The sequence below is a fragment of the Hyla sarda genome, chromosome 4 (assembly GCF_029499605.1).
Source record: "Hyla sarda isolate aHylSar1 chromosome 4, aHylSar1.hap1, whole genome shotgun sequence".
In the NCBI taxonomy this organism is placed as follows: Eukaryota; Metazoa; Chordata; class Amphibia; order Anura; family Hylidae; genus Hyla; species Hyla sarda.
The window spans coordinates 381,087,203-381,104,035 of record NC_079192.1 but is presented as its reverse complement, the minus strand read 5'-3'; the positions used below and the strand labels follow the sequence as shown (position 1 = coordinate 381,104,035).

The window sequence follows — 16,833 nt, the reverse complement described above, 5'->3', positions numbered from 1 at the left end:
CTTTAAGTATATTTTTTGTTTTAAAAAACTTATGAAATGTCCCAGAGACCCGAACTGTATAATAAATGTATAAGACCACTGTATGGAACTGTTATTGGGGGACCACATCATATGGCACCTATCACTGTATATTATACATACATTTGTACACTAAACAGCACACCATGTGAAAGTTGTTATTATAGTACATTACTCTGCTTAAAGGGGACATGACAATTCTCCTAACATGTCTAGTAAATATGTGGATTCAAGGTAAAATGTATGCACATATGCACTCAATAAAACAATAAAAGAGCTGATCAGTCCTCTATATGGTGACCCCTAATGCTGGTGGATTTACGCAAGGGTTAAAAGTAAAATAATAGGGGCTCTTTCTGTGACTGGTGTTGTAAATATTAAATACCGCAGTCGAGCTGCTTGTTAGCAACCGTGTTCCCATGACCAACACTGTCCACACATGGTGTGATTTCATAACATTTTTATATGAAGACACCAGCTCATGCTTTTATTATTTCGGCTTAGTTTTTATTATCAATCCACGGTGTAAAAGGATTTGCTTTTCCATTAAATTGCCATGTCAAAGGCATTTCTAATGTTTCACGTGGCGCTTGATAAATCATCTTCCTACTGGAATGAGTCACCTTTCTCTTACAGCCTTCGGGGTCTGAAATATCTAACTATATTGCACAAATTCATTTTCCATGGGTTTTTTAGATGTCAATATTGCAATTTCTGGACAGAGCAAAACAAAATGCAGTCCCCAGAAGAGAGGTTGTGTGTTACTTGCATGTTATGGTGGCAGCTGTTTTGCTTGCTGGCCTAATACTCATTAGCAGATGAATTTACAAGGCTCAGTGGATATTAACGAGGCATGAGCTCCCAAGTGCTTCTACAACTGCACTTATTACTGGCAAATTGGTATTGGCCCTTAACCATAAGTGATGACCAAGTGTACTACATGCTAATGTTTATTTAAAATATGTTCCTCTGTAATTTGGGATGACAATAGGACTGGTGGCCTTTGCCAATAGTCAAAATTAGGTCCCCTTCCCTTTGGAAGTTGATATGACAATACATCCTCGGGACTTCAAGCGTGTTGGCTGAACCGATCTTTTGGTAGAAAATAGTCCTATATTTGGGAATGTTTTCCACTCCTATGTCAGCTAATCGAGGGTCTATACTTCTATTTTAACCCCCTCTATCTTTATTCCTTGACTGTCTTCTAGAAGTTGACGCCACAACCAGACCATTCATCACCCCTTTGATCTTTGATTTATTTTTACCATCTTCTATGACATTAACTTTGTAACAAGACCCTGCTTCAACTTCTTTAATTTTTGATTCCTTGACAATCTTCTTAAGACCTTAACTCTCAACTAGATTTTTCTTTGACCACCTTAATTTTTTGTTTCCTTTGTCATATGCTATAGACCAGGCATAGGCAACCTTCAGCACTGCAGATGTTTTGGACAACATCTCCCATGAACAACCAGTCCCTTTACCCACCTCAATCTTTTGATTCCTTGACTAACTTCTATATTCCTTAACTTGGAAACTAGACCTTCTTTACCTCCATAGACTTTAGTTGCTTGACCAGCTACTGTATATCTTTACTCAACAACCAGACAACTTGACTTTACACATAGACTCCTTATTTAACAGCCTCAATGTTTGATTACTTGACCATCTGTAGTCCTTGACTTTGCAGGCTTCTACGGATGTCAGTCCAAGATGACATGTTTCCTACAGTATTGGATACCAATCTTGGTGTAACATGTAGATTCTCAACCTATCACACTCATCAAGTTGGCACAATGGTTTACACAGTCTTGCCTCTTTTATGTCCATATACTGTATGTATCTAAAGAACAGTCTCATTGTAAAGCAAATAACAAATTGTTCAGCCACATTTTAAAATATGACATACTTTTTATTCATCTTGTAGTAATGTAGATGGCCTTTTCATCGGTTGTCCAAGAAACTGCCATCATCTGTTGAACAATGTGCTAAAACAGTAGTTTTGTGGATAGTACCATTACTCCATGTACTCCGGATAAGGAAACTCTATTAGAATGGTGTTAACACATAGTCAATCAGAGGTGGAGTATTTCTTAAAGAACACCTCTTTGAGAAGACCAGACCTCATCTAGACCAGATTTAGGGTGGTTGTCTATGAAAGGTTATACTAAGTATTAAATAATTTGGAAATATTCATAAAACAGACCTTTGGTGTCTGTACAGAGTCAAAATTATCCCCAATATGAAGTTTAAAAGCTAGACCACATCTTATTAATCAAAGACGTTCCACAGCAAATACTGCCTATGGTAAAAAAAAAAAAAATTATATATAAATACATTCATGAAGTAATCCTTCATCTTGAAACATGTATGTCTACAGACTGTCTTTAAGGCAGTGGAAGTAGTCCAAATTTTGTAAATATTCCCTTTAATATCTAGAATGTAATTGTATTTCATTACGTTTCAACCTAAGAAAAGCGTCGTCCGAACACTCCATCCAGATTACTTATGTCAAGTCTGAGGTTTTCTTATCTATATCCAGAACGGTGCATGATGCCCCTTTAAAAGTTACATTCACCTTCCTTGAATTTCCTTGTACACTTAGCCTTGCTGTAGAGTTCTCCAAAATATCTGTGCCTCGCACAAGTCTTTGTTTAAGTATAAATTGTATAACAAAAGACAGTCTAAAAATATATTTAAAAAAAGTCCTGTAACTTGTCAGATGCGATTAGACATAAGACGTGTGTTTAGCTTTCTGAAGAAAGATTTTAACTTGCAGATCTTACATTTTTTCTTTTTATTTGCGCTCTTCACATGTCCTCCTCTAATCCAGTTTTCATCATCCTCGTCATCTTCCTCGCTAGCCCATGGTCCCCATGCGCCACCATTGAGTTCTGGATTACCCCTTGGGTCCTCATTAGGATATCGCACAGGAATGGCAGTACGATTATAATAAGCCAAGCGTGTTAATAACTCCTTGACCACTTCTGGCTTCTGTGCAGACAAGTCATGACGCTCATAAGGATCTGCTGTGATGTTGAAGAGCCAAACAGATTTACGGGCTCCATCAGTATGACGTTCTAAGTTCCACCAGGTCCCTGGAAAGTTGGTGAGTGTCTGAGGTGGAATCCAGTCACTATACCCAGGATCTCCTGTTAATAATTTAAAATCTTTGACTCTGATAGAAGCTTGAATAGCAGTATTCCATATTCCTTGACCCTCTTCCATGGACCCTGATCTGGCAAGGTTATACAAAGGGTCAATATTGTGTAGAATTTCTGTCCGAGGTGATACCTTTCCTTCACTGATTGATGGCCACATATCATACCCATCTAGACCCTCTGTGTCTGAAATATTTCCTCCCGCCAGTCTTACAAGTGTTGGATACCAGTCTGTTATGTGCATTAATGTCCTACTAGACCTTCTTTTCTTTTTGATCAGAGGGCTATGGACGAAACCCAGGCTTCTTATACCTCCTTCCCAATATGTTCCTTTGCGTCCCCTTAAAGGCCAATTACTTCCACCGGAAAATGTTTGACCTCCATTGTCTGATGAGAAAATGATAACACTGTTGTCATAGTAACCATACTTTTTCAATGCCCTAGTGATGTTTTTTACAGCTGCATCCATACATGTTACCATGGCAGCATACTTGCGCCTTGCTACATTGCCCATATTCCTATATTGATATATATACTCTCGAGGGGACTGAAGGGGAGTGTGCACTGCCTGGAAAGATATGTATATAAAAATTGGTTGTTGTGGGTTATGAGCTGCCAAGATGTGGCTTACACGTTGGGAATACAAAAGTGTGGAGTATTTGCCTGCAAGATCCCAAGCTGCATTCTCTCCCTCGTGTAAATCAAAGCCACACACTCCTGGCCCGTCACAGTTGTCATAAGTGTAATAGTCAACATTGCCGGTCAAAGAACCAAGAAAGGTGTCAAAGCCACGTCTCGTTGGGAGGCATTCTTTCTTATAGAATCCCAAGTGCCACTTTCCCACCATGTGTGTTGCATAACCAGCTTCCTGTAACTTCTGAGGCAGGGTGACCTGATGAAGCGGCAAACAGTTTGGTTGCCGTGGACGAATAATTGAATGTTGTAACCCGGTATGGATCTGATACCTATGGAAAAAAGAAAATAAAGTAAGAATTTATCTTTGAAAAATAAAAACTCAACAGCAGCAGAAGACAATGGGTTGAAGATCAATAACATTGCATCAATTAGTTAGAGAAGGTCTCAAAAACATCAGCTGTGATCATCCATGTTCAGCCATTTTAGTTCTCCCCATTTTCTTGGTATAAGTGCCATTAGTTTCAGGTCCCGATATGGTAATCAGGGCCTAGCCTGTAAACTGGGTGGCCAGTTCTCTAGAGGTTGTTTGCATTCTATAGACATTATATGGCATGATATAGCCCTCTTTACATGATATAGACATTGTTGCAGTCTATCGATTGTTAAAGGGGTACTCCGCCGCTTAGACATTTTATCCCTTATCCCCCGCCGCTGGGGACCCCCGTGATCTTGCACACCGTACCCCATTAAAATCAGTCCCCAGAGCGAACACGCTTCGGGTCTGATTACTGTCGATCACGGGGCTGGAGCAATGCCCCCTCAATGCAAGCCTATGGGAGGGGGCGTGCAAGATCACGGGGGTCCCCAGCGGCGGGACCCCCGCGATCAGGCATCTTATCCCCTATCCTTTGGATAGGGTATAAGATGTCTAAGCGCCGGAGTACCCCTTTAAGTGGGCAGTCCCCATTGGTCTCATTGGTGCAAGAACCTGACTGCGAGGTTAAGACCACCCTGTGGTATCCCAGTACAAGACATGTTACACTGCTTGTCAATGTCTGGTAGATGTTGCCTCAGGTGTCTGTTCTAGCCCACATCTCCAGGGAAGATGTTTTGTGAGATTTTAATGTTTGTTTATTGATTTATGCCTTTAAATAATTATTATGTAATGAATAGAGCTGTTTTTTCTTTAACCCCTTAAAGGGGTACTCTGCCCCTGGCATCTTATCCCCTATCCAAAGGATAGGGGATAAGATGTTAGATTGCTGCTGGGGACCCCGGGGATCGCCGCTGCGGCACCCCGCCATCATTACTGCACAGAGCGAGTTCGCTCTGTGCGCAATGATGGGCGATACAGGGGCCGGAGGAGCGTGACATCATGGCTCCGCTAAACATGACATCACGGCCCGTCCCCTTAATGCAAGTCTATGGCAGGGGGCGTGACGACCGCCATGCCCCCTTCCCATAGACTTGTATTGACGGGGCGGGCCGTGACATCACGAGGGGCGGAGCCGTGACGTAACGATGCTCCGGCCCCTGTATTGCCCGTCATTACGTACAGAGCGATCTCGCTCTGCGCTGTAATGACAGCGGGGTGCTGCAGCAGCGATCCCAGGGGTCCCCAGCAGCGGGACCCCGGCGATCTGACATCTTATCCCCTATCCTTTGGATAGGGGATAGGATGTCTAGGGGCGGAGTACCCCTTCAATGATGCAGCGATATTTCATTTTTTGCATTTTCATTTATTTCTGCTCATCTTTTAAAATCCATAACTCTTCCAATTTTTCATCTATAGGGCTTGTTGTTTGCAGAACTTATTGTACTTTGTAATTGCATCACTCAAAATCTACAGTGAAGCCAAAAAAAAAAAATGTATTTGTGGGGCAGAGTGCTGGAAAACATTTTTTTTAAATCAACTGGTGCCAAAAAGTTAAACAGATTTTTAAATTAATTTATAAAAAAATTCTTAATGCTTCCAGTACTTATCAGCTGCTGTATGCTCCACAGAAAGTTGTGTAGTTCTTACCAGTCTGACCACTGTGCTCTCTGCTGATACCTCTTTCCATGTCAGGAACTGTCCAGAGCAGGTGCAAATCCCCATAGCAAATCTCACCTGCTCTGGACACTTCCTGGCATGGACAGAGGTGTCAGTAGAGAGCACTGTGGTCAGACTGGAAAGGAAGTTCAAAAAGAAAAATAAGCTTCTGTATGCTCCACAGGAAGTTCAAGTACTAGAAGGATTAAGATTTTTTTAATAGAAGTAATTTAAAAATCTGTTTAACTTTCTTTCATCAGTTGATTAAATAAAAATGTTTTCAGTGGAGTACTCCTTTAATGGACTTTTGATCACTTTACTCTATGGATTTTTTTCTGCTATAACATGGAATCTTTTGATTTCTAACACTGATGAATGCTGTGCTATTACACAGCATTGATCAGTGTTATCTGCTGTCTGTTGCTCTAGCCTGCCAGAGCAGGCTGGAGCCACAGACAGAAGATCTGACGCCACAGATGAAGGTAGGGAACCTCAGGTCGTCAGTTAAGGTCCCGATCACCCATAGCAACCAGCCGGCAACATTGTGTTGCCGGCTTTAGGCCCCGCGATCAGCTTTGATCGTAGGATCTAAAGGGTTAATAGCCCAAAAAATGCTTTCCTCTAGAATTTCTTGTGGTTTGGCTCTTCTCCACGGACTGTCACTGGCTGGTTGCATATTGACGCCCGGATGGCCCCTGGGGTCTAACCCGCCCGAGATAACCATAATGTTTCTGGATTATACATTTCTATTTAATTATTATACATAATCTTAGGTATTCTATTCTATTCTGTTCTGTATTGTTATCATTTTGATCCTATCTGATTCATATTTATTCTCAACTAATGTTGTTTATTTTAATGCTATTTTTTATCCATATGTGTTTCTTTTATTTCCCGTTTTCTTATTCTTTTTTATTCTTTCAATCTAATACCCATTTGTCTTTTATTAGATCCAGTACGTATTTATCTTTCATCTTACATAACCCATATGTATTTATCTTATATTCTACATAACCCATATGTCCCATTCCATGTGTCTTTTCCATGTTTTGCTCCCCTCAATGTGTATTACATCATCACATTAAGGCTATATAAAGTACACCTTTTTAACCTGTATGCATCTCCATACTGCTACTGAAGAAAAAGGCCTGCGGCCTTGAAACGCATCTAGCTATTACATTGATACAGTTCAGCAAGTGTACATACAGTATACCAACTATTAATCCTTTGCAACAGCTGGAAGCGCTCTATTTGGGGACCACTGCAGCGTGCGCTAATAGCGCATCATTCACACGAGGACGCCGGCTCTCACTCCCGCTGCCTCCACTACAAGCTTGCCAGCCACGGACATTACCCCGCATCAGGCTGGACTCAAGCCGTGCCAACCGAGGACTGCCAAGTGACAAGGAGACTCCACGTTCTTTACCACCTTCCAGAGGGGCATCATTTCCAGTGCCAGACGCAGCCGTGCCAGCCCGTCTTGCGATCTTCAGAATCATTCCCTGTGATCGGTGAGTGATGCCGTGCACCAAACCCTGTTTATAGACACTGTTTTAGGGTACGTTCACACGAGCGGATCCCCAGCACGTATTACGCTGCGGATCTGCCGCTGAAGGACCGCTGTACGCTGCCTTTACAGGTGCCTGCTCGGAGCGGTAATACGCTGCTACAAGCAGACACACTGAAGCGATGTGTGAGTCGCTGCGCGGTGTCCTCGCACACATCGTGGCTGCTCCCCCTGCTCTATGAGCTAGGCCGAGAGCTGCCGCGATGTGCAAGTATACTGCGCATGGCAACTCGCACATCGCAGTGTGTCTGCTTGTAGCGGTGGATTGCCGCTCCAAGCAGGCACCTGTAAAGGCAACATACGTCCTTCAGCGGCAGATCCGCAGCGTAATACGCGCTGGGGATCCGCTCGTGTGAACGTACCCTTATGGTGGAATACTGCTTTTACTATATCCCCAACCACTTTGCCACATAAATGGAACTTTAAAATTATTTCACTGTACCACCAACCAACTTTTTCTATGATCAATCCTACAACCAGTTGCTGCTATCTATATATAGCCTAACACTAACTACAGGAAATCTACTAATACGCTATCCAGCTGCTATTATATTGCAATATCTAGTTGATATGCAGTGGTCCCTCAACATACGATGGTAATTCGATCCAAATGAATGATCGTTAGTTGAAACCATCGTATGTTGAGGGATCCGTGCAATGTAAAGTATAGGACAGTGGTCTCCAAACTGCGGACCTCCAGATGTTGCAAAACTTTAACTCCCAGCATGCCTGGACAACCAACGGCTGTCCGGGCATGCTGGGAGTTGTAGTTTTGCAACATCCGGTGGTCCGCAGGTTGAAGACCACTGGTATAGGAGGTTATACAGTACTTACCTGTCGCAGCCGCTCACCGCTGCCCTGGATGTCGCCCTCCATCGCTGTTGCTATGTCCCCGGACCGTCTCTGCTGCGTCTCTTCATCGCCGTCAACACGTCGCTGCGCATGCTGCTCCTATTGGATGACGGGACGGCGTGCGTGATGACGTGATGACGAGGATGGAGAGAGCCGGCGATGCAGGGGATCCCGAAGAGGGCGGTCCGGAGTGCTGGTATAGGTGAGTGACACCCACCGGACCACAAGGGGCACCGTAAATGGCTATCCGGTGGCAGCTGAAGCAGTCTGCGCTGCCGAATAGCCGTTTACGCGATGGCCCCGACATACAAAAGCATCGTATGTTGATGCTGCCCTCTACATGCGATGGCCTCTGAGAGGCCATCGCATGTTGAAATTATCGTATGTCGGGGCCATCGTAGGTCGGGGGGTCACTGTATGCGCATGGTTTTATTTAATTTGGATTATTGCACATTTAGCCCCTTCATCTTGGGCAAGAGCCCTGCTGAGGTGATAGGAGGCTAAGTAAATTTATATTATATTACATCAATAAATAGTCACTTATTTTACCATATTTAATCTCCCTTACTACTGGATCTATTCTCTCTTTCCCCACTCCTATGTACCTTTGAGGACTGGTATATACAGTATAATTTAATCTATATATTTGATATTTCCTCCATATATTTATCCTTGGCCTATTTTGGGTGTAAGCAACACCAGTAACCTTGGGTACATACTTAGTCCTCAATGAGCTACACACACTTTTCCTTTTTTGTTTAGAAAAAGGCTTAGGGTGGAGGTGCAGTGTGATGGGATACATCTTGTCAGAATAAGTCTAAGCTTTCTTACAAATGGGGCTCCTTCTCCATTAAATAATATCTACAAATCTCTGTACAGTGATTTTCACTTCCGTTTGTTGGTAGTAGTCCTGACCTAGACTACAGCTACTAAAACAATATATAGTAAAATTTTTATAATAATCTCATGCTGGCACCCCACCCTTATATTTTAGCACCTGGTGTACATGTCACGTCAGACCCCTCCCCCATATCCCCTTATCTTGCAGGCATTCGCTATGACCAGGGGGGTAGCTATAGAGGTAGCAGTGGTAGCAGTCGCACCGGGGCCCTGGTGCCTGAGGGGGCCCCAAACACATCTGCCCCATAAGAGACCAGTATTTTAATTGGCATATGGGGCCCTGTTGCAGATTTTGCATCGGGGCCTAGAAGCTATAAGCTATGCCTTTGGCTATGACCCATATTAATACACAACATCCCCAAATGGGATTAAATGCATTAATGATGACAAGGAGTCAATTTTCAAAATGCTCCAATCCTTGGTTGTTATAATGTTCCTGGCATCCATGGAATGGCATTATCTGAATTTGCCAATGAAAAGGAAAAGAGACCATAATACAAAAAACATCTAGTATCTAGGATGGTAAAACCCTACTTCTATAGATTACACCATTCCAAGTCTGTTTTTAATAATATCGATCATTGATTTACTATGGTCCTTGACCTCTTATTTTTCATGTCAAGCACACTTTCTTCTTCCTCTGCTTTGGGACTGTAAGTAAGTAAAACATTGACCTCTTTTCTGGTGTATTATATAATCTGTGACTTTACAGCTGTCGTGGGAAAACAGCTGGAAAGCTGGAAGTTGTCTATTCCTGGTAGAAAGTAATATATTATGCACCATCATTTTTTAGTGAAACAGTGGGGGACATTTATCAAAACCTGTGCAGAGCAGTTGCCCATAGCAGCCAATCAGATCGCTTCTTTCATTTTGCAGAGGCCTTGTTAACCTCTTAAGGATTCAGGGCGTACCTGTACACCCTGAGTCCGCTCCCTTTCTATAACGTGGGGCCACAGCTTGCCCTGTGTCATAGTGGGTCGCGCCTGGCCTCTATCAATCGCTGGGACTAGTGGCTAATAACGGTGCCATGTGCTATTAAATCTTTAGACGCGGCGTTCAAAGTTGATCGCCGCGTCTAAAGTGAAAGCAAACTAATCCCAGCATCCGTGCCTCCTGCTGTTCTGGATGCTGCAATTTCGCTGCGGTGGACCTGAACAGCCCACTGAGCTAGCCGGGAGTAATTTATTTTCACTTTTGATGCGGCGATCAACTTTGAACACTGCGTCTAAAGGGTTAATAGCACACGGCAACGCGATCAGTGCCGCACGCTATTAGCCACGGGTCCCAGACGTTGTTAGAGGCCGGGCCCGACCCGTTATGACACGGGGCAACGCCGTGGCCCCACGTTATAGAAAGGGAGTGGACTCAGGATGTACAGGTACGCCCTGCCTCCTTAAGAGGTTAACAAGGCTTCTGCAAAATGAAAGAAGCAATCTGATAAGTGTCTTCTACAAGCTCAGTTACCTACATGGCCTGGGGCTGTAAGGAAATATAAGGACCATATCATTGATCATAATGGTGGGGATCTGATAGAGAATGAGGTGTCCCCAAATTGTAAGGGATTCTTATGGGGAATTAATAATGGAGCAGAAACAGTCTGTCATAGAAAACTGCCCAGTCCTCCAACTGGAGTCATTCTAGGTACTCCATTTAAAACTATGGGTCTATTCAAACAATATAAATCTTATTTGCAATTACAGAAATGCACATGCCGGCTGACTCCCAAGCTTCCAGCCTGACTCCCAAAAAGGTGGACTTATGGTCTATACTCACCTCTGCTAAACCACTTGATACCACTTCTTTTTACAGCTCCATTCAGCAACTTTATAAAGAGAAAAAGCATAAGGCCTTGATGGATTACCTAAAGCATAATCCTGACATTATATGTCTCCAAGAAACCCATTTTACACGTACATCCTACCCTAAATTTCTCCACCATAAATTCTTCATGATAGTAAGTTATGCATAGTCAATTCCTATACACCTAATGAGGACCCTTTGCCCTTTTTTTTTATTAATCCTTGTACGTTAGTGCAACCTTTGGGTCATGATTCTCTTATGTGGGCATTTCAATATGGTATATAATAGAGTGTTGGATCGATCCAGTCCAGCATATCATACATCTGTCCTCATTTTGGTGAATTTGTATAAACAATACATTATAATAATTTTGGCAAATAGCTAATAAGTGATAACAAAGGATTCCTGTCTTTAAAATAAAGGCTGTTTGCAAAGTTGTAAAATCATGAATTACTTCCAAACTCAAGTGCCACAGAGATTGCGCTGAGCTGTTGAATGTTACCCGCCTCCTCTGCCCATTACTGCCCTGAATGATTGATGAACAGGGCTCAATAATGTAAGCCAAGCAGGGGAGGGTGGAAGTGTGCATGGTGCATTCTCATCTTGACCTCTATGGTACTTGAGCTTCAAAAGAAAACATAATTTTATGATTTTGCAGCTGATCAGCTGAGAGACAGCTATCATTAATAGCACTGATCAGATGCAGTAAGAGGCAGAATTAACAGTTTTATCCAGGGACTCACAGATGATATCTTCTCTGTTTGGAGTCATTCTATATTTTCTATTCTTCTTCATTCCTCTCAGACCCCCATAAAGACTTCCTCCAACTACACTACTGCCGCAGACTGTGCTACTAAAATATAATACTACCAAACATAATGCTCCCTACATAGAATCCTCCAACATACTGTTTTCCTAAAAACAACGCTGCCACATACTGTGCCCAAAATAAATTACTGCCACCTACTGTGCCCTGACTACAATACTGCCACCTCTTGTGCTCTGACTACAATACTGTCATGTGCTGTCTCTTGAACTGAATGATTAGGCCACTGTAGTCCCTAAGACTACGAATGGTGCCACAGTATGCTACCTTAAACAATAAATGAGCAATTGTGCCCCCTAAATCAATTGTGCTTCTGGGCCCCTGCCAACAATTCATGATGCCACTGTCTCCCAATGAACTCTGCCACTGATCCCCAATGAACTGTGCCACTGTCCTTCAATAAACTATGCCACTATCTCCATAAACTATGCCACTGTCCTGATAAGTAAACTGTGCCACTGCCCCCTAAATAAATTGTGCCAGTACCCTAAACTGTCCCCTATAGAATATTCACTTGCCCTGGCTCCTGATCTGCTCCGCTGCTCTGGTCTCCTCTAGTCAGACCAGAACAGAATGATGCAGGAGGCCCAAATCGAGCAGCATCATAGAGGTATGGAGCCTAGGGCTCTGGTGCTCATTCCTGTGCTCAGTTCTATCTTAAAGAGGTACTCCACTGCCCCAGCATTCAGACAGAACATTTTGTTCCGAATGCTGGGTGCAGGCGGCGGGGGTCGTGACGTCACAGCCACGCCTCTCATGACGTCATGCCATGCCCCCTCAATGCAAGTCTATGGGAGGGGGCGTGACTGTCATCACGCCCTCCCATAGACTTGCATTGAGGGGGCGTGGTTGTGACATCATGACCACCGCCGCCGACAAATTTACTTATGCTTCCACATAAAATGTGGTGGATTTAAGTTCTGAAAACCCGAAAACTCAGAGCATGTGTAAAGAGAGCAGAATGTAGGGAATATCTATATATATTCCTTACAGGGTGCATGGTTATATATCTTCTGTGTATATGACAATTTTGTTATCTGTTACTGGGATATCCAGTCTTTCTGTGATGTGCCACTTTTGTTATATACTTTTACTATTGTCACACGTGAGCTGCTGCCTCATATTGTCTTGGTATATACTTGTATAGATACCCTGCTTACATTTGGGCCTTATTAAGCCATTATATGCAATCTCCATACCATATCAAGTTATTTTTATATTGATACATTTCCTGCCATGCATCCGCATTAGTGTTGCTCGCGAATATTCGCAATTCGAATTTTATTCGCGAATATCGCATATTCGCGAATTCGCGAATATTCGCGAATATAGCACTATATATTCGTAATTACGAATATTGTTTTTTTTTTGTTTTTTTCTCACAGTACACATCACAGTGATCATCCCTCTCTGCTTCCAGCTTGTGTGGTGTAAAGAAGGCTCTAATACTACTGTGTGATACTGGTGTGCGAATTTTCGCATTTGCAAATTTTCGCTTATACTAATTTTTGTATATGCTAATTTCCGCATATGTAAATTTTCACATACGCAAATTTTTGCATATGCGAAAATAAAACGAGAATATTACGAATATGCGAATATTCGCGAATATATGACGAATATTCGCAAATTCGAATATGCCTATGCCGCTCAACACTAATCTGCATCATTATGTTAAATATGCCACCATCTTCACCTCTTAGTCTTCTGTTTGTGCATTCTATGTACCCAGCCCTCTTTGGCTTTTATGTATATTTTTTTTTATATATTTTTGTATACCAATGATATAAGAATGATTACGGTTAAATAGTTATCCATTTCATTTTGGTCTCCATCTTTGGTGTGCATATGTTGAATTGACCATATGATAAGGTTTTCTCGGATAGCCTATATCTTTTGGGTGACAATCTCTTCTATGCCCCAGCTTTCTAACTGGAATTGCATCATTGCACAAGGACAAATACCTGTATTTTGTGCAGTAACTTTATGTGCGAGCCTTTTTCATCACTCAACATCCTGCATTAAAAAGAAGGATCTCAGGTAGGAACATCCTATCTTTCCTAGAACCAGGAAGTTGATCCTACTGGGAAATCTACATACGCAGCAGAAACTCTATACCTGAGGGGAACATGGTCCTTGCAAACACAGAGAACACAGAATCTGTATTTTTCAAAGAAATTTAACCCATTAAGTGCACATTTACTGAAACTAAAAGGATTATTGTGTGCAGGACCTTGAGTTCTTCTACACTCAGTCATTACATTCCACTTTCCTTCATCAAAAGAGTTAATATCAAACTGGAAGAGGGCCAACACAGTTCCTTTCTTGGCAAGGGCTGCTGGCTACACAAGTGTTCTCTTGTTTACATATTCAGTAACTTTAGTCCCTCAGCGAATGACCCTCTAGGAAGTCTACTTCTGGCATTTGCCAACTGAACTTCCATGAGACCTGTATAAGAACTTCAATTATATGGCCATAGAGTCAACATTCTTCATGGGATGTAAAACTATCAAAGTTATTGAAAGTTTTAAACTTTCTGAAAAATACAATGGTAAACAAAAATGTGCATCAACAAAACCAGCAACTAAATTTACAGAACTGTTTTCAGATATTAATACTATACAGTGTGCATGAAAATGTCAATTTCAATTGCTTCTTCGATATGATAACATTTTCTTACCTTCCAGTGATAAGTTGACTACGGGAGGGAGTACAGATGGGTTGGACATAATAGTTTTCCAGCTTGACCCCCTCAGCAGCTAACCTGTCTAGAGCTGGAGTTTGTATATCCGAGCCATGGTACCCTATGTCATGGAAACCTTGGTCATCGGTCAAGATGAATATAATATGTGGGGGTCTAGAAGAAGGTGCTTGAAATTTAGAAGGATCATCACCAGGACTGTCCCCAAGAACAGTCGGCTTCATCCAGTCCCAGGACATGTAACCGAAACTTAACAAGCTGACCAGAGAAAATCCTGTTAGAGTCTGAACAGCCATAACCAAGCTCAAACAACTACAACTGGTTGCCAAGTAGGACAGAAAAAAAAAGAAAATGAAAGGCTAATGGCAAAGTCTAGTGCACATAACAAAAGTCCAAGTCCACAAAGGTAATGGTGTATCCTAAAGAGTCCATCTAGTTCCTATTAGAAAATTGTTATCCTGTAGTAGTTGTAGAATAAAAACAGGTCAGATTTCCTGAAGAAGTCATAGGGAAGTTATATACAAAGATGTTCTGAACTTTTTGGAATGATGCCATCAACATGTGTACACGAGAAGTCCTCACCTGAGGAATCCAGCAACTGCTCATGTGCATAACGTGGCCACGACAAGAGTTAAATACATCTCCATGCCACTAAGTCAGTCTCTTTCTGTTCCTCGAAAGCAAAGACATTCCCTCTGTAGATGGATTTGATACTTTGCAAATCCGGATTCCAATGAAATCAGACAATGTGCTCAATATCCACCGTTGATCTTGTACTACTTCATATGTGCTTTTTAATGTTAGATCTTCTAAAGTATATTTCATTGCCCGTCGATCCTAGCCCTGCATCCTCAGACTCTAAGACTGTTGCAAAACTTTTTTTATTAAGTGAGTCGAGCAGAGCTGCCAAATGTATGGGATGAATCTGTGTCCCTGCCAAGTAGGATTCTGGATGATTTCCCTAACCTTATCTGGATACTCACTCAGCCAGGGCAGAGAGGCTCTCTTTAGACAGCAGTGCGAGAGGTGTCCAAGTAAATAAGTAGTAGTTAGAGCATCTGTTTGGAAGTGGCAGGCACTGGCAGGTTTAAGGAGCACGGGATGCTGGTCCCTCCCAGTTCCTCTGCTCCAAAAAAGAAGCTTCAAAAAGTCAGCCTGGGACACTCCAGGGTCCTAGCGTGCCTCCTTTTTTTTCTATTCCTCTAGCAGATGCAAAAAAAACGTGCAACAATGATCCAGCCTTTCATAATGTAGACAAATGAAGGCGACTGTCCAAGATCACTGCTGTTGAACTTTATGAGGTCAAGTAGTTATTGTCCCACCATAGAAAGCTACTGTAAGTCCTTTACAAGTCATTGATTTACTATAGGAAGCTGTTGCATGTCCTTTACAACACTTTAAAAGGAATCCGCTCTTTTATTGAGTCTCCAGCTAAGAACCTGTTAAGTGACATCTGCAATGCAGAACAGTCCTGGATACTTGAGGACACTTCCTATATTTAGTTTATAGGGATACAAAGAAGCAGTTTAGTCTCCCTACATCTGGGTCGCATTTCATTTCATTGCCTAGAGTTATTTTGACGTGTTTTGTGCCATTCTTCGGCCTGGCAGAGTTTGTCATACAGGAAACAGACAAGACACAAAAAATATATTTCATTTGTCACCAGAACGTGGAAACTCCCATAGACTGAAATTAGGGTTTGTGTCATAATAAAACTTGGCATTGGTCACTGTAGTTAATAACACCCCCAGTCCCCCCCCCCCCCCCCCCCCCCCCCCATCCCTTTTCCTTCTGTAGGAAGTAGAACGACATGTTTGTGTCTTTGATAATGTCATCTGCTTGCCCAAATTATTGGAATATGTGTCACATCGTGTCAGGAGATTTACTGAGAAAATCATTCTATTGTGCAACTCAGCATCAGTCAAGTTTAACAAAGATAAACAGGGGAAAAAGTGATGAAAGGAAGTTTACAAATCACATGGGCAAAATAAGTTCAAGAGAATCTTCACACACATTAGAAAATGTATACAGTTAAAAATCTGGTAAAAAATTACAGAAAGACAGACATGGTCGCAAAGCTACATCTGGCACAGATATCCAGAGCTTCTCAGCAGATATATATATATATATATATATATATATATATATATAAACCAAAAACAGGCGCAGCACTCCGAAAAAACAGTGTGATTTAATATCTCATGTCAGCATTACAACGTTTCAACTCCTCCTGGAGCCATTTTCAAGCATGCTTGAAAATGGCTCCAGGAGGATTTGAAACGTTGTAATGCTGACATGAGATATTAAATCACACTGTTTTTTCGGAGTGCTGCGCCTGTT

General features: G+C 42.1%; 1 protein-coding gene across 1 annotated transcript; it reads right to left on the bottom strand.

Moving 5' to 3' along the window:
• Positions 1 to 619: 619 nt before the first annotated feature.
• Positions 620 to 15,560, bottom strand: ARSI (arylsulfatase family member I). Its single transcript, XM_056516942.1, has 2 exons — positions 14,473 to 15,560; positions 620 to 4,144 (listed from the first exon to the last, which is right to left on the bottom strand). The coding sequence occupies exons 1-2, from the start codon at positions 14,787 to 14,789 to the stop codon at positions 2,737 to 2,739; spliced, it is 1,725 nt and encodes a 574-aa protein (XP_056372917.1). The 5' UTR covers positions 14,790 to 15,560; the 3' UTR covers positions 620 to 2,736.
• Between the last annotated feature and the right edge of the window lie 1,273 nt (positions 15,561 to 16,833).